The 23586-nt window shown below is 39.9% G+C and overlaps 1 protein-coding gene across 2 annotated transcripts in view; it reads right to left on the bottom strand.

Moving 5' to 3' along the window:
• Positions 1–23586, bottom strand: part of EFR3A (EFR3 homolog A) — a 648826-nt gene that overhangs the window by 256513 nt on the left and 368727 nt on the right. For both annotated transcript variants that reach the window (XM_029592044.1, XM_029592042.1), the window contains one exon: positions 15808–15945. In XM_029592044.1, coding sequence (XP_029447904.1) covers positions 15808–15945 — 138 coding nt within the window. The remainder of the gene's footprint in view (positions 1–15807; positions 15946–23586) is intronic.

The following is a 23586-nucleotide window of genomic DNA, read 5'->3' as shown; positions in this document are numbered from 1 at the left end:
ACTGAGCTGGCGGTCCACCATAGAGCAGATGGCGTGGCATTCCAAACACTGCCCAGGGTAAGAGGTAGGCAGCTTTTAAGGTGTTGACACAATGCACTGGGGAAATGATTACCCTGGATGACCAGTACCCTCAGATTGTACAGAATGTGGGATTTAAATGGCTACTACAACTCTTAGACCCCAGTTACAAAGAGCCCTCCCAGACAATATTCACTAGGCAGGCGATTCCTACCCTGTACAGTCAGTTGCACATTCTAATGCAGCTGGCCAAGATAAAAAGTATCACCATCCATTTCACAAGTGACATGCAAAGCAGCCAGAATACTACACATATCTCTCCTTCATGACTCACTGTTAGCTGCTGGACGAGGCAGGGCCAAGCAGAAGCTCTAGTTGGGCTATACTGCACAACCAGATGATGTACAACAATCGCACCACAGACGATATCTTAGTGGCTATAAATAGGATGATGAAGAGCTGGTAGCTAGGCTAGAGAGATAGCACTCTTGGATCTATTTTCTTTTTGTTACAGATGTTGGCAAAAACATGACAAAGCAGTGAAAAATAGGGGTTATCTAATACCAATAATTGACAGTAAGGGATGCCCTACGGTTATGAACAAGGAATGTGAAAGCAGTAGAGTCCTGAAGAAACTGATAAAGAAATGCATAAAATAGCAGAGCATTTTCACTGCAGCGTTAATGCTGGGCAGCAGCTCCATGAAAATCAGGAAACAGTAGGGGTGCCTTTTCACTGGCTTAATTCATGATGTAGGCATCACATTGAATTTCACCTATCTGATGCTCCAGAGGTTAGCAAACCAACAAACAGATCATCATGAGTTGTCTTGGGAAACCAACAAATGCATAACAATTCTCCTGGGCATCAAAACTATTTAAACATGATACAGATGCTGTAAGTCATGAAGCAATTCAAGAATACTACAGAGAACCTCAGTTCAACTGGAGTTCATTATGCTCATAGTCAATATCCTGCAAAAGAAGTTGGAGGGTTTCTGGCAGAAACTGGGACTTGTACCACATGCGTTGGTGCTTGTGGCATCCTTGTAGAGGCAAGAGGAAAAAAGGATAAAACCCTTTACACAGCTGGATCTTTCCATTCTAGCTAAGCTGACTCAAAAGGAGCATTGCACTACAGTCCAACACTGACTTACTGGAAGGAGAAACTGGTGGTAAAGGTGCAAGTGTGGGAGGGTCAGAAGGAGAGGGCTACTAGGTATGCAGCACAGAAAAGGAGGTGGTACCTCATACAGTATAAGGCAGCATGTTAGCTGCCACTTCCTCCATCACCTCCGAGGCCACCACAGAACATTTATTTCTTAACACATCATATCTACAGCAATTGGCAGCAGAGGCCATTTATACCCCATGCATACAGACCCCTACACCAACTTCATTAATGCACTATTTTGCACAGTCCACGGAGGACATGGCCATAGACCCATTGACATACTGAACACACAAAGCCCAGGTGACCCAACATTTCCTTTCCTGTTCTCCATCCAGCATACCTAGAGAATGGTTATTTTCAATGGCAGGAGATGAGTACACAACTATAGTGAACCAATGCCCACAGTTTTTGCCCTCAGCATTTGCTGTGTTGTTACCAGTTGCTACGTGACTTATTCCTCCTCCCTGCCTCTCTCTTGGCCTTAAAAAAAACAGATTCCCCTCTGGATGTCTTAGGGTCCTGAAGCCTTGTTTCTGCTGCTGCCCATCCTGCTTCTGCTACTCTGTCTCTCACCTGATTCACCACCTTGCACTGTTACTGCCCAATCTGCTCCTGTTCCTCTCAAGGTGCCTTGGGGTGTTCATACCACTGTTGACAGGGTCCTGTACAGATTATGATGTCTTGAGGTGTTACTACCACTCTTAACTGCCTTAGCCATCGTGTTATAACTTGGAGTTATGACCACTGTGCATTCTGCCTTATTCCTCTCTCATCATCTTGGGTGTGTTGATACCACTATATACTTTTTTCCCTTGACAAAAAATAAATAAATAAAGACTTGTCTGCTATGTGTACGAGTCCACACTACTGGGTGTATTGTAATACTAAAAACCCCTAGCTTGCTGCCATAACCCTCACTGTAAGTACTGGGGTGTTGGTGGCACTCTCCTTGCTGTCCTCTCACTCTGCGCCTTGGATAGTTGATACCTCCGTTACTGGTGCCTCATTGTGCACTACATAACTTGGGGTCTTGATGCAACTCCTTCCTTACGCCTCACTCAGTGTCTCAGGGGGTGCTGATGCTATTGTGCTTCCTGCTGTTCTGCGCACACTGTCTTGGGATATTGATGCCATTCTTCTTGCTGTTTTGCTTTGAACTATAGTTTGGGGTTTTAATGCTAATACTGCTGCTTTGTGCCTCTCTTGTTGCCTTTAGGTGTTTTTGCATCTGCTCCTGCTGACGTCAAAGTTTTTTTTTTTTTTTTCAAGTTCTCTTACAGCAATTACCATATCTGATACTTTCCAAACTTGCAGCATTTCCCACCTTGCTTTGGGCTATTTATGTCACTATTGGTAACAATCTGCACCTCTTTTGGTGCAATGCGGTGCTCATATCACTGTTGTTGGTGCCTTTTTCCCTTTTTAGTGCCTTGGGGTGTTCTTGCTAATGTTGTTTGTGCCCTTGACCACTCTATTTGGTACCCTGGGATGTTTTCGTCTGTTGGTCTGCTTTGCCCTTTCAAGGTGCCTTGCTCTGTTCATGACCCTGTTCATTCTGCTTTTCCTATGCGATGGTGCCTTGGGCTATTGATGCCACTCGGTGTCTTAGGGTGCTGCTCCTCAGCTGCTGTTGCTGCTCACCTGTAAGTTTCAATTAAAATTGGACAGGAATTTTTTTTTTTTTTTAAATTCAGATCTTTTTATTGAAGTTTAGTTAAGACAGCCTCAACACCAGGCGTCGCGTGTGGGAAGCCAGATAACATCAAGGGGCACCCTGCAGCGCTTCTCACCCCACAGTCATGGGAGGGGAAGTGAAGGAAACAGCTTGATCTTCACCTGGAACTGGAAAGAAGCAGCGATGTAAGTGTTGCGATCATTAGACCCGCCCCCCCATGACGTCACTAACATCGGACAGTTAAGACAGCCTCAACACCAGGCGTCGCCCGCCGGGCGTCGCACACCGAAGGGGAGCGACAAAGGGGCTCTCCCCTTTGTGTACCCCTTCGTGCAAACCTTTGTGTATATGTAAAAATTTATATTTATGTTTCCTTTGTTAACTAAGCTGTTTCATTGTATTCAACTAAGGAATTTTTTCCTGCTTTTTCTGTTTCACTGTAAACCAGCATGATTTGCATTTAATGCAAGAATGTCGTATATAAAAGTAAAATAAATAAATAAATAAAACAAGTACAACAAAAGAACTGCAGAAAAGAATTAATCAAAAGATATGATACACAGAAGCATTATCAGAATCAATATTCAAAGTAAATGAAAAACAAAGGGAAAACACATGAGGGAGCAATATGGTTACTACAGACAGAAATTGCTGTCAGGTGCTGCCAGAGGGTAGAGCAACAAAATATTCATCCAAAGGTTTCCACACCACCACCCAGGTGAATAGGTGACAAAATTTAACAGCAATGGTTTGCTCATATTTACTATACATACAAACTGAATTCCACCAAAAATGTTCATTAAATAAATCACTATTCTTCCAGAATGACAATATCAGCTTTAAAGTAACTGCTAAGAGAAAATCTAAGAGCTTCCTATGTGGAATGGAAAGACGTGAGGGAAATGCTGCAGCTCTTAGTATTACTATGCAGTATGATATTGGACAATGGAGGTCTAATATTTTAGATATAATAAACTGAACCTTAGTCCAAAACTGATGAATTATAGGACAAAAAAATTAAATATTGGATAAAGTGAGTTTAGGGGAAAAGCAAGACCAACAACAATGATTAGCGATCAAATTAGCCCTGAACAGTTTCCATGGCATCCAAACTGCAATATGCATAAGAAAAAATAAAGATTGAGTTATGCTGAAGAAAGTGAAATACATAACGATGTGTTCCAGAAATAAGTCCAAGTCACATCATCATCAGTACAATCTAGATCAGTAAGCCACACATTCTGAAAACCCTCCAAAATAGAAATGCTGACATTTTCAGCAGTTTATATATCCGAGAAGCAAGATGCCCTAATGGGCCATAATCATGATAGATATTTACTAATCTTGGAAGACTATGTAGAGAGAATTTTGAGGAGAAGTCAAAACCAATATAGTCCCAAATCTGTGTCCAAGGATAAATTGAAAGACAGGTAAATGAAGCTGAGCAATTAAGTTATCAAAAGATAGGAGTTTAGCATCTTTCTGGATCAAATCCCATGCGATTGCCACATTTTCAAGTTCAAGCATCTACCTGCAATTTTAATATGAGCGTGGTACCAAGGAGGAGAGGCAAACGGAATTTCCATTTAGGAGAGAAGGAAGCTTGCATCCAGTTAAATTCAGAGTATGGAGAATTCAGAACATAAGAACATAAGAAATTGCCATGCTGGGTCAGACCAAGGGTCCATCAAGCCCAGCATCCTGTTTCCAACAGAGGCCAAACCAGGCCACAAGAACCTGGCAATTACCCAAACACCTAGAAGATCCTATGCTACTGATGCACTGATGCAATTAATAGCAGTGGCTATTCCCTAAGTAAACTTGATTAATAGCAGTTAATGGACTTCTCTTCCAGGAACTTATCCAAACCTTTTTTGAACCCAGCTACACTAACTGCACTAACCACATCTTCTGGCAACAAATTCCAGAGATTTATTGTGCGTTGAGTGAAAAAGAATTTTCTCCGATTAGTCTTAAATGTGCTACTTGCTAACTTCATGGAATGTGCCCTAGTCCTTCTATTATTCGAAAGTGTAAATAACCGAGTCACATCTACTCGTTCAAGACCTCTCATGATCTTAAAGAACTCTATTATATCCCCTCTCAGCCATCTCTTCTCCAAGCTGAAAAGCCCTAACCTCTTCAGCCTTTCCTCATAGGGGAGCTGTTCCATCCCCTTTATCATTTTGGTTGCCCTTCTCTATACCTTCTCCATTGCAACTATATCTTTTTTGAGATACGGCGACCAGAATTGTACACAGTATTCAAGGTGTGGTCTCACCATGGAGCGATATAGAGGCATTATGACATTTTACGTTTTATTAACCATTCCCTTCCTAATAATTCCTAACATTCTATTTGCTTTTTTGACTGCTGCAGCACACTGAGCCGACGATTTCAATGTATTATCTACTATGACGCCTAGATCTCTTTCTTGGGTGGTAGCTCCTAATATGGAACCTAACATCGTGTAACTACAGCAAGGGTTATTTTTCCCTATATGCAACACCTTGCACTTGTCCACATTAAATTTCATCTGCCATTTGGATGCCCAATCTTCCAGTCTTGCAAGGTCCTCCTGTAATGTATCACAGTCTGCTTGTGATTTAACTACTCTGAACAATTTTGTATCATCCGCAAATTTGATAACGTCACTCGTTGTATTCCTTTCCAGATCATTGATATATATATTGAAAAGCACCGGTCCAAGTACAGATCCCTGAGGCACTCCACTGTTTACCCTTTTCCACTGAGAAAATTGACCATTTAGTCCTACTCTCTGTTTCCTGTCTTTTAACCAGTTTGTAATCCACGAAAGGACATTGCCTCCTATCCCATGACTTTTAGTTTTCATAGAAGCCTCTCATGAGGACTTTGTCAAATGCCTTCTGAAAATCCAAATACACTACATCTACCGGTTCACCTTTATCCACATGTTTATTAACCCCTTCAAAAAATGAAGCAGGTTTGTTAGGCAAGACTTCCCTTGGGTAAATCCATGTTGACTGTTGTCCCATTAAATCATGTCTTTCTATATGCTCTACAATTTTGATCTTGAGGATAGTTTCCACTATTTTTCCTGGCACTGAAGTTAGGCTCACTGGTCTATAGTTATCCGAAAAAGAGGGAGGGTCATGCTAGGGACCTGCCTCAAATGGGAAAACGAGGATAAGATGTCATTCAAAGTTTAACCATTAAGGAGTATCTAGGATCTGCAAAATTCAGATATCAATTAATATCTTTGTTGAAAAATATAGGCTTGATGGAAACAGTAAAAAATCAGGAAAATTTACTCCACCACAATTTGTCTGCTTTCAATTTAGAGAGTGTGATTCTCGGTTTGTTTTGCCATAAAACCCTTAGCAAAAAACAATCCACTTGTTTCTAGAAATCCTGAGAAAAAAAAAACCAAGAATCATGGAGAACACAAAACAATCTAGGGGCAATTACCATCTTAATTTTGTCTAAACATCCCCACCATGCAAGATAAAGAGGGAACCATCGTAAAAAGATTCACAAAGCATTTGAAAAAAGGGATGTTTTACAATGAGTAATAGTTTGAAGGACTGAATCAAAAAAATATATCCCTAATATTTAAGCCCTTCCCTCACCCTTTGAAAAGGGTAAATCGGTAATGTCCACGTCTGCCAAGGAAATTCATGGCAGGAGCTCATCTTTTACCAATTCACTCTGTATCCTGAACACACAGAGGAATCTGTAAATAAATGAAAAGAATAAGGGGAGAATAAGCAGGTTCTTTAATATACAAAGAACATCGCCTGCATATGCAGACAGCTTATAGATATTATCTCCTACGGTCATTCCCAGAATGTTGGGATGTTGCCTGATCGCCAGCAACAGAAGTTCCAATGCCAAATTAAAAATAAACGGGGAAAGTTCAAATTTAGGTGACAGTCTATTATTAACATAAAGCCTTACTAGTAGTTTGTGGTACAGAAGTCATATTCCAGCAATAAAAGTATTCCCAAAACCAAACCAGCACAAAACAGCTAAAAGGTAATCCCATTCGACTCTATCAAAAGCCTTTTCAGCATCCACAAAGAAAGCAATCAATGGGGAAGGGTAAGACTTAGGAAAATTAAGTAAATGTAAAAAAAAAAAAAGATGGAATTGTTAGAGATATAGCAGCCTTTAATAAAACCAGACAGGTCCTTACAGACCAAATCATCCATAAACGTCCGTTAAGCGAAAAGCCAAAGTTTCGGCAAAAATTTTATAGTCAGTGTTAAGAAAGGAAATAGGCCTATAATTAGAAAGTGAAGTAGGATCGCTACATGGTTTGGGTAGGACCACTATACTATGATGGCTTCTGAAAAAAGAAAAAAAAAAAGGATCTAAAGCAGAAGATATAAAATTAGCAAAATAAATTTGAAGTCTCGGAATAAGAGATTAACTACAGGTTTTGTAGAATTCTACTGAAACTTCCACAGGACCAGGTGCTTTTCCAACCTGCAGGGATGAAAGATCAGTAGAGATCTTATTAACAATTTGAGGTCTTTCCAGCTTACACTCTTGGTCAGGGGTGAGAGATGGGTTAATTATCTGAGACAGAAAATTAGCAGAAGGAACTGAATCTTGAGTTTCTGCTTTATATAAATTACCATAATAATCTCAGAATTGTTGCTAAATATCCAGATCCGTAGTGATCAAATGAGCATACGAAGAGCAGATGGCATGTATGTGCTTCTTTTCCCTCTTTTTCTTGAGATAATAAATGTGGTTGTCTTTTGACTATCTTCAGAATAATAGAGCTTTTTGGACAAACAAGGATTTTCCAGCTTGTGTACTCAAGTTTATTATATTGGTATTTAGCTTTTTGAAGCACAAATAATAAGTGCTAGAGATATGTGATTTTCCATACAATCAGTTTCCAAATGTAATTCACTCCTAAGCCTTTTACAGGATGCAATACTATAACAAATTATTTCACCCCAAATAGTAGCCTTGAATGCTACCCAAACAATAGGGAAAAACATCTGGAGTGATGTTATGATCAATACTATCTTCCAACTTCCCTTGAAAAAGCAGGATTCTCTAAAAGGCTTGCATTAAGTTTTTTACATAGTCCTTTACTGATGCTTGAGAAATAGCGTCACTGCCGCATAATCAGAAACCAAAATAGGATGAATTTTAGCAGAGATGACATCCAGTAATAACTCCCCGTAAACTAAAAAATAATCTATTCCAGAGTAGAAAGAATGAGCAGAAGAAAAAAAAAGGTATAAGCCTTGTTCATGGGGTACAACAGCCTACAAGGATCAGAAGACCTTGGGAACTCATGAAGCCAGAAATAAACTTCTGCTATTTGAAATAAGTAACTCTAGAGCAAGATTGTTTATCTAGAATTTGATCTAAATCTGATTAAAGTCCCCTCCAATTATTAGTTTAGCAGACACATCCCCCATGATATGAGAAGAGAGTATTTGAAAAAGGCAGGGTCATCCGTTGTTAGGAGCATATACATTAAAAAGTGAAAACTATGCCCCTCCTAGTTAACTAGAGCAGAGACTCATCTCTCCCTTCCACATCTGCAGCCTGATTTAAAATTTGAACATCCACACTTTAAGAAAAATAATTGTTTTCTTTATGTCCAAGGAATAAATCACCCCCACCCCCTCAACCCCAATCATGCTTGAGTTTGAGAGATTCTTGGAAAAGAGGTGTGTCTCCTACAACATTACCACATCAGATTTCAGAGACTTTAGATACCTCAATACCTTTTTATGCTTGATGGAATGAAAAATAATTAACATTCAATGAGACTAAAACAATTTCAGAAATAGATGGCATATTTGTAACAACAAAGTACATGATGAGTCCATTCAAAAATAGCAGGAAAAATCAAAAGACCAGAAACCGTTTGGGCAGGAGAAAAAACTTGTCATCCCTCCAGTAGAAAAAGAAAAAAGCAATAAGGCAGACGCCGCAAAAAATTAATAAATAAGTAAACAAACAAACAAATAAATAAATAAATAAATAAATAAATAAATGGAAGGAGAATAAAGTGAAGCCCACAACTGTGGGATTAGGCAAAGCCCGCAAAACATGGGCCTCAAGGCAGGAAGCATAACTGTCCAAGAACCAGCTCCCAGTACTACCACCCAAACAGCTTAATAATCTGAACAGGTGGCAGTATAAACCAGGGAACAGCAGTCATTGCAATAGAAAAAGCAACCAACAAAGAAAAACGAGAAGAGGTAGAAATTCCCACAGGACTCCACAAGATCAGCTCACAAATCAAGATCATGGTCCATAGTACCAGCCAGTTCAAGCAACCATCTCCTGAGAGCATTCCCAGTCGGAGAGGAAAGTAGTCAGGTCAGCTGGAGAATCAAAAGGCTGCGTCTTAATGTGGCAGGTGACCTGCATTCTAGCCAGATAGAGAGGACTATATCAAGCACACAGAGTCTGCAGACTTGGCCTTAAAGCCATAAAGACCTTCCTCTTTGCCGCAGTCATTTTAGCGAGATCTGGAACAAAAAGCAAGTAATGACCTTTATATGTCACTGAGGCCTTAGTACGGGCTACTGACAAAATCTCGAATACTTGCAGGTATTGCAGCAACTTGATGATTGTTTTTGGATATTTCAAGTTCTGCGGAGACTGCGAAGGAACCCGATGGGCTTTTCAATTTCAAACGGTATCAAAAATTGCACTGCGAGGTAGGCAGGTATTATGGAAGTAAGAAACAAGATGATATCTTGGCTTTCCATACTTTCAAGGACACCGAAATATGAGGATATTAGTGCGGCGATTCCAATTTGCCATATCTTCTAAGTCCTGTTAGAACTGCTCAGTTTTACGTGTTGAAATTTGGAGAGGTTCCACTGTCAGTTAGTGACAGTTTTTGGTTCCAGTGCTTCCAAATGGTCTTGAAAGACAGACGCACTGTGAAAGAGACTATACCCTCAGGGTGAATCATCGCGATGTTGTCGAAGTTAGATTGGAATATTTCTTTGAGCTTAGACTGCTCAACTTTGGCTTAGACTGCTCAACTTTGAGCTTAGACTGCTCAACTTTGGCTTACGTCACTTTCTCCAGGATCGAGGTGGTTCTGCTTAGTCCATTTTGTACCCGCAGCGATGGCAAAGGCAGCCTCAATTTTCCCTGTTTTAGACCTAGACATTGCGCTGTATAAAACTGCCAAAAGGTGAATAAAAAAGACAAAGAAATCAGGTGATATTTCCAGATTCTTCAGTGGTTCTTGGAGAGCTGAGCGATTAGGGGGCCATCTTGTAGCTGCACTAGAGCGCCCCCAACCTGATAGGAAATCCTATCATTTTAGCCCAAGATAGAATGCCACTGTACCCTCATTTACTTTTAATGGAAAAACAAATGAAAGAATGACAAAAAAATAAATAAAAATAACTTTCTTTTGAAGCAAAAAAAAAAAAAATTGTGGATGCTAAAATGAACCGAAATAATCCACCAAAACTAAAAATGTTTTTCCCACATACAGCCCTATTCTCATGGGCTGGGAAAATCTAATCCATTCTAAAAACTAACTAATGTTCTTTTAAATATTTTTTAAATTATTTTTAAGTAGTGCATTAAACAATAGATTTTATAGTCTGAACACAGAAGGAGTAGCCAACACAACCAATATATCAAATGAAAAACACCTGGGGCAGTTAATGAAAACAAATATATAAGCTCAAGACATCATTAACCATGTGATATAGCTCTGTTATTACTATAGTGAGTAACAATACAGAAACAATATAGGAAAAGACATTTAAGCAGATCTTATTTTGTGTGTTAAGCTCTTTCCCTCTCAGTATTTTTTTCATAACACGTTCAGCTGTCAGAGTTAATTTGATTTATTAATTTCTTTAAAACTAAAAATGAGGATTTACCATTCAGTGTGCCATTAATCATACTGTAGATGAACAGGCAAAGAATTCTTGCCACAGGCAAGGACACATTTAATGACACTTGACCTACATCACCATGTTTGCAGTAGGCCCCATCAGGACTGTATAAATTATTGTGAATGATGCGTTATGTAAAATTACTTAGGTTTGATAAGACATATAGATGGAATCATTTTGTACCTGCAGTTTTGTTATTCTCTGACTGCATCCTAATACAGATATAATAATAGGTCAGACACCTCTATTTAATTTAAAAAGCTAAAGGCCATTATATTCAAAATCCTATGCAGCTTACAATAAAACATTCACAATAAAATAAACAGGACTCTAACACAGAATAAATACAATAGCTGAGCAACAAGTCAATTGTGGAATTATAGTTGTCAATACTATCTAGCGTTCCTTTTGAAGGAAAATGAACTCCTCCCAAACTGATATCACCTAACATGATTATTACTTTGGTATATTAAATAGAAATTGTATATTTTTCTCCTCCCCACTCCTAAGTTTGTACCTGAGAAAATAGAGGGTTAAGAGACGTATCCAAGTTGGGGATTGAACCCTGGTCTCCTGGTTCGTAACCCACTGCTCTAACCACTAGGTGGCTACTCCACTATGACTTTAGACAAATCATTAATTGAAATTGTATATTTTTCTCCTCCCCACTCCTAAGTTTCTACCTGAGAAAATAGAGGGTTAAGAGAGAAAGAGAGAGAGAACACCACTTTAGAACTTTATAGGCATAATGAAGTTTTATTTATAACCTATATAAGTTTCTGTCCAAAGTCATAGTGGAGTAGCCACTTAGTGGCTAGAGCAGTGGGTTACGAACCAGGGAGACCAGGGTTCAAGTCCCAACTTGGATAAGTCTCTTAACCCTCTATTTTTTCAGGTACAAACTTAGGAGTGGGGAGGAGAAAAATATACAATTTCAATTTAATATTAAAAAAAACACAAAAACATTTCCAAAATGGTGGCAAAAGTGTCATGTCATTGTGTTAGATCAGGGGTTCTCAATCCAGTACTTGGGACACAACTAGCCAGTTAGGTTTTCAGTATAGCCATGATAAGCAAGCACTAGAAAGAAGTGCATGTACTGCCTGCATTGTATGCAAATTTATTTCATTAATTATCATTTTGGATATAGTGAAAACCAGACCGGCTAGGCACGTCCCGAGGCCTGGTTTGAGAAACCCTTTGCTAGACTATATCTTGTTAACAAATACTGAACTGTTTTAAGCTACTGGACTTTTTCTACTGCTCTGTATGGGTTGCTGGCTGCTTACAGTTCTATTTTACCTTATTAATAAAAGTAGAAGAGTGACTCATTCTCACATGGGATGGGCTAGGTCACAACTGGGGCTGTGCTCTGCCTCCAGATTCCAGGGGTGACACAGGGAGAGAGGTTAGAGACTGGGGAGGCAGGCTGGTGACCGCAATATAAGTGAGGGCCAGGGTGCTCACCAGCTTCTTCTTTAGGTAGTTTTTTTTGTTTACCTCTTGGCTCTGTGCTTGTTCTCCTCTTCCCCCACACTGTGCTATGGGCCTATTGTCCTAGCTCTGGTTGCCTCCAGTGGCCACTGCAGAGTGAAGCCCTTGGTAAACTGAGGATTTCTGTGCCGGGGACTTAGAGATGTGGACTTGTAATATGCTTCTTCCAGCCAGGAGTTGCGGCGCGAGCACTGTGGCATGGGTGGATGGCTTGTTTAGGCGCCTTGCAAAATAAAAAAAAAAAAATGGGGTGAAGGTCATTTGCCGGCTTTGTTTGAGTGTGTGGTCAGGTATTGAAGGGTGGCGCTGGGCTACCATAATGGTGAGGATGTTTTTCAGTGGAGCAGCACCAGGATGTCATCGGGTGGGCTTCCAGGGATGGAGCAGTGGCCCATCTAGGAATAAAAAGTAATCCTTGTACTCCTACACGATCACTAAGATCTTATAACAAAGGATTACTTGAAATCCCAACTATAAAAAAACTACCACCTAAAACAAACAAGAGACAGAGCTATATCAACACCAGGCCCTATGCTCTGGAACTCCTTACCAGAAAACCTTCAAATATCTACAGACACCAAGAAATTTAAACACGATCTGAAATCCTAGCTCTTCAACAATGCCTTCTTGTTAGCTCAGTAACTAAAAGTTTTCCATTTAAATCCATAATATATCCTTTGATTGTCTTCCTGTTTATATGCCTTCCTTTTAACTCTTCCGTTGTTTATTATGTTTAACCTTATACACTGTTGTGATCTAGTGATTCTCACATGGAATAACGGTATATAAAAATCCTAAATAATAATAACAGATCCAACATCTTTGAAAGTCCATCTATTAACTTCAATTAGATGACTTACTGAACATAAACTAGCCTTAAATATGTCAAAGAGGTGTTGGAAGGAAATGGTGGGGAGAGGTGGGGACTCCGACAGCAGTGTTTGCAAATCATCTAGAAACACAATGGGGAAGATTTTCAAAGAAGTGAACGCATGTTAAAAAATCGGGGGTCGGCGCATGCAAGCGGTTGCACATTAGTGCAACTGGCATGAGCCGATGCCCACTGCCTTCCCCTGTTGACACCCCGGCCACGGCCTGGGAGGGAATTTCCCAACCTACTTCGCTAACATCCTACCTGCCCCCTAACCCTAACCTAGAACACCCCCCCCACCCGACTTTTGTCTTACCTTTTGCGCTTGCCCCGAGGCACGCGATTCCCCGGCACAGCGGCAAGATCTACTTCTCTTCGGGAAAAGTCTAAAAACCTGTGATGGGTAGCAGGGGTGTGAGCCCTTTGTGTTGCAGTGTAGTTGATGTGGCGTAGATGAACCTAGAAGGCCTACACCAGCTGCTTGTGAACCAGCCTGATAGTAAGATAGTCTGGAGCTTCACCTATACCAGCTACCTATACCAGGATGAGCCCTTGGGTTCTAGCAGTCAGCAGGACTTAGGTGGGTTCCCAGGTTGGTGAAGAAAGTCAGAGTCCAAAGGCACACAAAGGTCAGGGCAGGCAGCAGACTAATAGAGTTGGAGACAGGCCAAGATTGGGGAAGGCAGCTAACATAGATGGTCAGATCTAGGCAAGAGATCAAATTCAGACAATCGTGGTCAGGTTCATTCAAGTGGTCAGGTTCAGGCAAGTGGTCAGGTTCAGGTGGCAGGGAATCATGGTTAGGTCCAAGCAAGAAGTCAAGATCTGGACAATCAGGCCAAGGGTGAATGAAGACACAAAGACGACTCGGGACAAGACAGACAGGACAAGCAAGGTGGAGAGACAAGGGTGGATGAGGCAAGGTTGGAGAGACAACAGTGGACAAGACAAGGCTGGATGAGGCAAGGAATCAGGAACAATGGTACTATGTGGCAACATGCACTGCTACTAGGCAGGAGACCCATTGCTGAGGCAATGACAAGGAGAGAGGGCAGTGCTTAAGTAGGGAAGTCCTGCTGACATCATTACTGGGCTCCGTGGTGCCTTTCCCACCAAAGGACCTTTAAATATAGGGAATCACCTTGCACATGCCCCTAAGGGAAGGGCCCGGAGAAGCTGTAGGATGGCGGCATCCAGATGCAGCAGCTACGTGCGAGCCATGCAAAGCAGCCTCAGTTACAGGAGGCAGCGTGCCAGCCATGGAGTTGTTGGTGCTGCATTGGAGGTAAGTGAGGTGGGCTTACTGGGCTATCCCATGAGCTGCTGGCTGTGACAAAACCTATTTTTTCCATATGGCATTCCCCCCTTAAATCACTCCAGAGACATGAAGGGTAATCTTGAAGCCTACCATTGTCAGGCAGGATGTTTTTATGCTTGAGGTATTGAATGTGTTATTTTAGTTTTATGCCCTAGATATAAAACCTGGGTCATTTTAGTGTGTGTTCTGTGTATTGTTTTTTGGGTTTGTTTTTTTTAATACCTGAAAATTATTGATTATGCACCTTTTCTTGTAATCCACCAAGATCTGTGGGATTGATAGAATATAAATTACTTAAATAAATGAATAGATGAAAAATCTTTCATCTGCTGAGAGTTTCTAACCCACCCATAAATATCTTCCAAAAAGATACTTAAGAACACTGCAGATCAACACTATTCATGAGAGTGTATAAGCAAGAAATCTTTAGATCAGAAAAATATTTCAAATGTATTAGAAATATATTTTCTGAAACTGCACAAAATGTGTACGTAATAATGGATGTCTTCTCTCATAATGCTATTGAAAGGAAAACAATTCCTTTGGCCATTTGAGTGACAAACACCACAATTTGTTGGGTCTAAATTATTCAACAAGTGAGAGTATTTTCACTTGCCCTCCCTATTTGGAATATAGGGTTTCCCTTTAATGAATACAGAAAAGGAGGGAATTACCAGCAGTATATTTATGCAATAGAAATGCAAATACTATCAACATTCGGTTGCTTAGGTTCTAACCGATTATGCTGTTTACGACCATATTATACCCATTCTGTCAATGCTTCATTGGCTGCCTGTTCAATTCAGATTGCAATATACAGCTATTATCTTAATACATAAAACAATCACTAACACCAATATATTATGGATGGGGGCAACACTCTATATATATATACACACTCCCAACAAACTCAGAGGTTAGCAAATAAAAGTGTTTGGGTGGTCCCAACAATCATCAGGGCACACTTCAGAGAGGTAGAGATTACACGATCTCTGTGGCTTGCCCAATAATGTGGAATACTATGCCCAAGCAGCTCAATCATGTTGGATTCCAAAGCTTTTTTTAAAAAGCCTTAAAAACATGGCTATTCAATCAAGCCTCTGGAAGCAATGAATCACTGTAGGAACAATTAAATTACTCAGCAGAGGAAAATTTGTGTTCCATCGTCCCCTAGAGATATAATGTGAGACTAGCTCTCATGTAATGCTACTGTCTTCAACTATTTTATTGTGATTCCTGGATTTTATGCATGTTTTAATATTGTAGATTGTCACGATTTTTGTAGTATGCGGTAGATAAATAATTTAAAATAAATATTTAAAAACGTCTGATTTTTTGATTATACAAAATTAGGTTTCACACTTACGCAAACACTGGTCTGACAGCATTGTTCATGTTTCCGTAAGCTGCTCGTCCAAGTAATTCTCTAAAGCAATTTTCAGCCAACACAGATGGGTTCTCCTCTTTATCGCCTGCTGAAGGGGAAGACGGAGGACCTATTTGACTGAAAGGGGAACAGAATTCAGTTTTAGTCTTTTCTTAATATCATGACAAATGTCTGCTTCTTCTGTCATTCCAACTTATTTTATTTGCTGGAAACGTTTCAGCATTTCAGATATATAGAATAACCTAACTGGAAGAAATATATTCCTGATTTTTTTTTTAAGCACAATATTAAACAAACCCTTGGTTTTCTTCATTTTTCTCCTGTTGGCCAGTGTTCTCACCCTTCACCAGGTCAACACTGCTCACAAAACCACAGAACCCACCACAGCACTGTCAAGACTTTTCAGAGCTTTTTATTGTGAATGCTTCAAATTTTTCCCACAAAAAATAAACTGACAATTGTTTTCTTTCAAGGAAAAAAAATATCACATTTCCTTGTTCAAATGTTTTTGGCTATATACTCAAATTGATATTTTTTAAATCCTATTTAATTAAAAACACAATTGCACCACCAATCTTTACAAAGACATCATTGCTTCTTTTTTAGTATACAAAATAAAAAGCACTTAAGGATAGAAACATATTGATTGTTATTGTTCAAAACAATTATTCAAATAGAACAAAAGGAAATTTGCTTTCCTGTAAAGCAGATTCTTTGTAGAAAGTTGGGTGAACTAAGCATAACATCATCCCACAGCACTGACATGGACCCAGTTCTCAGAACTCAAAAAGACATTACTATTCGAGCGTGGGAGTTCCTGCTTGACACCTTGTGAGCCTTCAGTCTCTTCCAGATCTTAAGCTTTAGCATGAATTAGACAGAACGTTGTAGCAAGTCCCAAGCTGAGGGGTGAATTACAGAGCAATACTTGACAACTCAGAACAAACCCAGTGGAGAGTGGACTACTGGATAACAGGCTGCACTGAACTGCTCATCCAAAGTTATCGTCTCTTCAGGAATGATCAGACAGCAGTGCAATATGAAGTTATACAGAAATGACCATAAAGCAGCTTTGCAAATAGCAGCTTCAGTGATTCATCTCAGGGCTACCTAGATAAAATTTTAGAGAGTGCTGGGTAGGAGAGGGCTGTTGTGATATAGGAAGGTGTGGGAGGTGGTTCTGAGAGGCTAAATGTAGGCTCTTAAGGTGGAAATTGAAATCCAGAACCTCCAGAGTTGCATTCTCAGAATGCTTCCCGTTCCACATGCAGGACTCTAGAGGCAGACTGAGCTCCAGAGTTTTAATGCATGGATGAGACGATGCTGCAGGGAAGTCAGTTTAGGTTTGTGGGGAAACTAGGGAACGTTCTGGGGAAGGGGGAACCTATTTCGATGGTAGAGGTTCCACCTTAACCGCAGGAACTACGGTTGCATCGTCTCGCGTTATGGCACAAATTCTGGTGGTCCCTCCCGGGTTCCCGGAGAGACTTATTCCTTGGAGTACTAAATTACAAATACCGGACTTCTGCCGAACGCGCCATGTCTGGATAAATGGACTTGGAAAGCCTTGATCCTCCTGCTGAAAACAGTTGGGGGTTGGGGGGGAGGGGTTCTCTGGGGTGCGGTTGGTGTTTTCCTTGTCTTATGATTTCTTGTTATTGCCTGCTTATGATGGCTTATGTTTATTGTTCTGGTTGCTGAATACTGGAAAAATTTCAATAAAGAAATGAACAAAAAAAAAAAAAAACCAAAGGTGAACCAAGCTGTTGACACTAAATTTTAAAAAGAAGATAGAGCAGTCTTTAAACTAGAACATTGGGGAATGCAGACAGTCACTCAGCAGCGCATGAGTGACGGAAGTATCTTCAAAGGATACTAGCTATCCATGTGAGTGAGAATGTCCTGATAGAGAGGTGGTTGTAAAAACTGAAAAAAAATCCTGATGTACTTGAATACAGCGTGCACAGATATAAAGGACTCCAAAATGCTTGTATCATCTGATAAGCAGCACAATGTGGGTACATAAAATGGAAATATAAAACAAACTATTTAATAATATCTGTACGTGAATGCCAAAGTCTGAAAAATAAGACTGGAACCTCAGAATGTTTAGCCCTATAGGACGATATAGACATAATAGGCAGTGACCTGGTGGAAGTAGGATTACCAGTGAGACACTGTCATACCAGGATACAAATTATATCAACATGACAGGGCAGATAAAATCGGTGGAGGGATCCTTTTATCCTACAATCAAGTAGGATAAAAGTTCTAAAAGGAACAAACTATACTTGAATTCATACAGATAGAAATTCCAAGGGTAAAAGGGAAGTGTATACTAGTAGGGATATGTTAATGCCCACCTGGCCAGGTTGAGGAAACAGACTGCAAAATGCTAAAAGATATTAGACTGGCTAGCAAAACGGGCAACACAATAATAACGGGAGACTTCAGTTTCCTGAGAAATGAGTTGGTAAAATGTCACATCAGGACAAGCAAGGGAGGTAAAGTTCCTAAATGCTATCAATTTCTGCTTCATGCAATAGTTGGTCATGGAACCGACTAAGGGGGGGGGGGGGGAGAACTATAATAGATCTAGTTCTCAGTGGTGCAACAGATAAAGGTGGTGGATCCACTTGGCAATAGTGATCATAATGTAATAAATTTTGACAAGCATTGGAGAGAAAATACTAAGGAAAACTACTGCAGTAGAATTTAACTACAACAAGGGAAATTATGATAAACTGAGGAAATTTGTTAGAAAAAAACTGAAAGGTACAATCCACAAGGTTAAAAACTTGTAAGACACATGGAAGCTGTTTAAAATTACCATCTCGGAGGCCCAGACAGAATGCGTTCTGTGAATTAAAAAGGTCAAAAGGAAACCAAATGATTGCTGGCATGAATTAATAGTGAGGTGAAAGAGGCAATTAAAGCCAAAAGACCTCGGTCACTCTCAGATCTGGGTAAAACAGATGGCTCGGTGCCATGGGAATCTTGCATGCCAAGAATAAAGAGAATACCTATGTCGATGAGGTGCTGATCTTCAGCCCTGTGCTGATCTTCTCTTTAGCTTTGATGGGGATATTGTGGGGGGGGGGAGGGGTATCACCCATGATATTTAGGTGCTTTTCCTGACATCTCCCAGTACCACAGGCTTCTGCGCCTTTATCCGGGAGTCAACATCCTGCTGCTCGTACTTCGTACTATCTGAAGGAAGATCAGGGTTTTGTTTTCATCCTCTGTGATATAACCTCCATCTCCTCTGGCTTTTCTATTGTTGCTGAGGCTGTATACCAGGGGCTGCAATGCTTCCAAAGCCATGCTCCTTTGTGATCATGTGACCTGATAGCAATCCCCTTTAAACAGGGGTCAGGCCCACAGGCAGTTCTATGCTGAAGGGCCATGAAGGCCATGAAGGTACCTAGTCACACTGTTACTTGCAATTGTTATTATTTTGATTCTCACATTAATGATACTGTTTGAGTTGATGCAGTCTTATTGCTCTGTAGTTGCTCGTCTCTGTGTTAATGGTTCAGACAATACTTTTTTCTATTTTAGAATGACCTAGACTAGATTGTTGAAACAGTCATTTTTGTTGTTGTTTTTATGGCACCACCAGGGGGTGGGGGAGTATGTATTACACCTGAGTTTAATTGTTCCAGATACCTAAAGGATAATGAGACTAGCAGGCTGCATGCTGCCAGTGGGAGATGCTGTTGAGCAAGGACCTAAGACCATATTTCATCGAGGAGTGGAGAGGCACCCAAATACCTGCACATGTGGACGCAGGCTATACTGAGCGCAGTAGGCCTGATGCTGGATAATCAATGAAAGGTGGCCTATATATATATATCCTGATGAGCTGGGTGTCCCCCAGAAGTCAGAGAGGCCAACCACATACAACAAGAAGAATGGAGATCGCAATGGATGACGAAGATTCAAGATACTGAGACCAATCACTGTGGACACTCCTGGCAGGCCACAGGCACGCCTTGCTACTATTTTAAATTGGGCAGATCTCTGTGTCAGTTAAACTCCAGGGCCATGCAGTTTAGATGGGGCTCAGGTATTGATAAGGATATTCTGACCCATTACTCATCAGGAGCTTTTTCTTGCCAATCTGATTGTTTGCCCTTGTTTTTCTATGTTTGCTAGTCCTAAAAGGACCAGTGTTTAATACATGTTTATACATATTGTTTTGACCTATGTAAATATAGATTAGCACACTGCCTCTCATTAATTACAGCACATGTTATTTGTAGCTGAACATCTTCATTCTTTGAGTCACGCATTCATTGATGACCGGTCGCTCCGCTATGTTAAATTGGCTCCTACATCCTATCATACTTGTCATGTGTATTTGTCTCCTGTGTTGACCCATTGTGTTCACCAATTAAATTGACCACACCCTCCTACTATAGCCTCTTCCACTACTGTGGATTGCAGGACCTGATTATTCAGGGGTGGAATATTAGGGAAACTGCAGCATCAGCTGCAGCACTGAGATTTGGTCTGGGAAAAGATGACCTATCCCATCATTGGTGGGATATTCTCACTGAAAAATCACCCTCAGCTGCAAATATTTAAAGTGGCTTCCTCATCCATTATTGATAACTCTATTCAGTAGCATTGCATTAAATATGTGGAATTGTGGTTTGACTTGTAAAATTTAGAAACGACCAGAATCTGTAAAGACAAATATGATAGAGGGAGGATTGTTGTCTCAGTAGACTTGTACCTGTATTGCCCCAGAAACCCGAAAAATTGGATTCCAGGCATCGTCAGGCACGTGACTTGTCTTCATTAGAACCCACATGTGATGGAAATGTTTCATTATTTAGTAAGCAAGAATCACTAGCATTAGCATTAACTTTGATTAGTGTACCTGCTTTGGCTATGCATGCCGACATAGAAGTCACAAAACTCGCCTGTACATTGGCAAAATCTATTAATAATACATCTAAGGCTCTAGCATTATTAAACCAAGAGCAAGCTACCCTCCGAAACGCTATCATTAGCAATCGTGGTGCTATTGATTTTTTATTATTGCAGCATCGATTCGGTTGTGAGATTATGCCTGACATGTGTTGTTTTAATATTACTGATAACTCGTGGGCCATTGAAAATCAAATTGTCCAATTACATAAGTATGCACAAGATATCAAAATTCATTCTTGGTCCAATATGTGGGACAATATATGGTCCATATTCCCGATTGGATGGATTAGAACAGCTTGTCAATATATCTTAACCTTTCTGATCATTCTGGTTAGCGTAGGCTGTTTTGTACAATGTATACCTAGTTTGATTTTTTCTGTACAGAGATGGTTTCGACCTAAGTTTATCAAGAACAATATGATAGCCTATAGCAATATTAACCTGGACACTGTTCGCATAGTGCATACCACAAATCATGTAGGAGATAGAAGGGCTGAGGAAAGTGAGAGTAGTTAAAAGGGAGGTGTCAAGGAAAGATTCTTCCCCAGATTGTGAAGAACGGCCCTCACCTCTTTGCTAGTCCCCTGTGTGAAGAATTGAATGCCAGTGTGAGCCAGCAGCCCTTCTGGCTCAAGGGAGGATTGATGATTATGCCCGGGTTCCATCCCCGGCTTCTCAACCATTGCTGAATATACTGATGGTATTTCTGCTAAAGGAAAAAACACCAGAAACCTTGAATGCCAGACTTTGCAGGAAGAGTTATAAACAAATCTTGCAGGACTTCATAGATAACAGAAGAATCAGTGAGACACAGGATGAAGCAGGAGACGGCTTTGAAGGGTACGAAGCAGGCAATCTGTTTTAAGGAATGCAAGGGAGAGATAAGGGGGAGACAAAGCAAAACAAGGCAATAAAATTTGTGGTGTGAAAACATGCAAGCAGAAACCAGATGGCTTGCTGACTGTTTTTTAACCTATATAAGCAGAACTGATATGAAGCCAGTTAGATAGAAAAAAAGGATGTTCCTGCGCGAGAGATGTGCTAGCTATATCCATTATGTAAGTATGTAGTAATTTCTGTAGCTTACTGTAAATCCATTTCAATTTGCTCATGTACATGCTTTGAATGATATATAATAAAGAATAGTAACGTAAAATAGTATCAGAATTGTTCTTGTGAACAATAAAAGTTGAACCTATGTTTTGAACAGGGACTGTCCTTTAGTTTGTTCCTTCTTGTAGCTGAGTGCTCTCATAATTCTCACCAACATGATTTATTTGGAAGACAAGATGTACATTATAAACTCTAAGGACAGCGATATTCAATTAGTTGGAATTATCTTGGAACTAGGACGATGTGGTAGGAATTATGGTTTGTCCAAACATCATGCCAAATTATGTCCTAGCAACTTGATTAAATCCGCAACGGGTCTTAAATTAGGAAGGAGTTCTTTACCTGAGGGTATGCTTAACTGCTCCTTAATGGCCATTCCATGATACTGAAATACTCTGATATATGATCTTATCCTTGCTCATAATTTGCAAATACAATGAATTACTGAGGCTTCACACAAAGAAGGCAATTTCCTCTGCATAGCAAAAGCCTGTCTGCCAAATTTTATTTTTTCTATAAATATAGGGGAATTTAGATCAGGAGGTGGAGTAGCAATCAATCTCCAAGAAATTTAAAGATAAAGAATTAAAAATTTGCTTGTATTTGTACCCTGATATTTTATTAACCATTGCAGTTAGAATATGTTATTGATGTATAATCCACCTGATATTTCTAAACCCTTATTAGCTGAAAAAATAGACAATTAATGAGAGAGAGTTAACGATGATCAGCTTTTAATACTTGGGATTTTAACATCCATGGGACAAGCTAATAAGATCCTCAGATAATGTCATGATGACTATGGTAGATTAGGGGTTTAAGGGCTACCCATTCTGCTGGTGAAATGTTAGATTTGATTTTCAACTCTCAACATCTTGATATGATAAATATTTCATTGTATTTCCTCTCTCTACCTGGTCTAATCATTTTTATAATCTCTCGGTTAAAGAATATTAAGGTGAGAGTGAAGATTATGACAGGTACCATGTTTTTCTATAGAAGTTATCATTCAGTTAGCTGACACAATGATTTTTTTTCACATGCAGATCTGTATAACATCCACTTTGAATTCTGTTTGGAGACTGCCTTTAATGTCTGTTTCCTTCATTTCAGTGATCTAAGAAAATCATGCCTTCCTTGCCCTGGTATCAATGCCTGGCTTAGGATGCTAAATAGGCAGCTACACTTACAGCATAAATAGAGTAACAAGTGCGCAAACTAGATCACATTGCAAGGTTAGCATAATTATTTATTTACAGGTTATCACACAAGAAATCAAAACAAAAAAACATTTCTTATCAAGAGCAGTTAAAAACTGACCAAAGCAACTATTTTCTGACAAATGTCAAGAGATTTCTTATATTTTTTGATGATACATTCAAAGTGCATGGAAGGAATTTCCTTCCATTTGGAAACCAGAGTTGTAGTTCCTGTTGAACCCTCTGGCTCATCTTCATGTCTAACCCCGTTAAGTAAATTTTCTTCCTTTAAGCCCATCATATCTATTGGCTTGGAAAAGAAACTATTTCTGATGAGCTCTAGTTTCTTACCCAGGATTAGGTCTCATATAAGAAACAAGAATGATTGTTAATTCTAGTCTGTTGAAGAAGCAAACTTCCAGAGCCATTTAAGCAAGGGTCAGGCTACTTCTTATAAACACCTCTCTGGATCCATCAGAAATGATACATTATTATTCTGTTTATA

The sequence above is a fragment of the Rhinatrema bivittatum genome, chromosome 2 (genome assembly GCF_901001135.1).
Source record: "Rhinatrema bivittatum chromosome 2, aRhiBiv1.1, whole genome shotgun sequence".
NCBI lineage: Eukaryota > Metazoa > Chordata > Amphibia > Gymnophiona > Rhinatrematidae > Rhinatrema > Rhinatrema bivittatum.
Note: the sequence above shows the minus strand (reverse complement) of the source record. Positions and strands in the feature narration are given on the sequence as shown.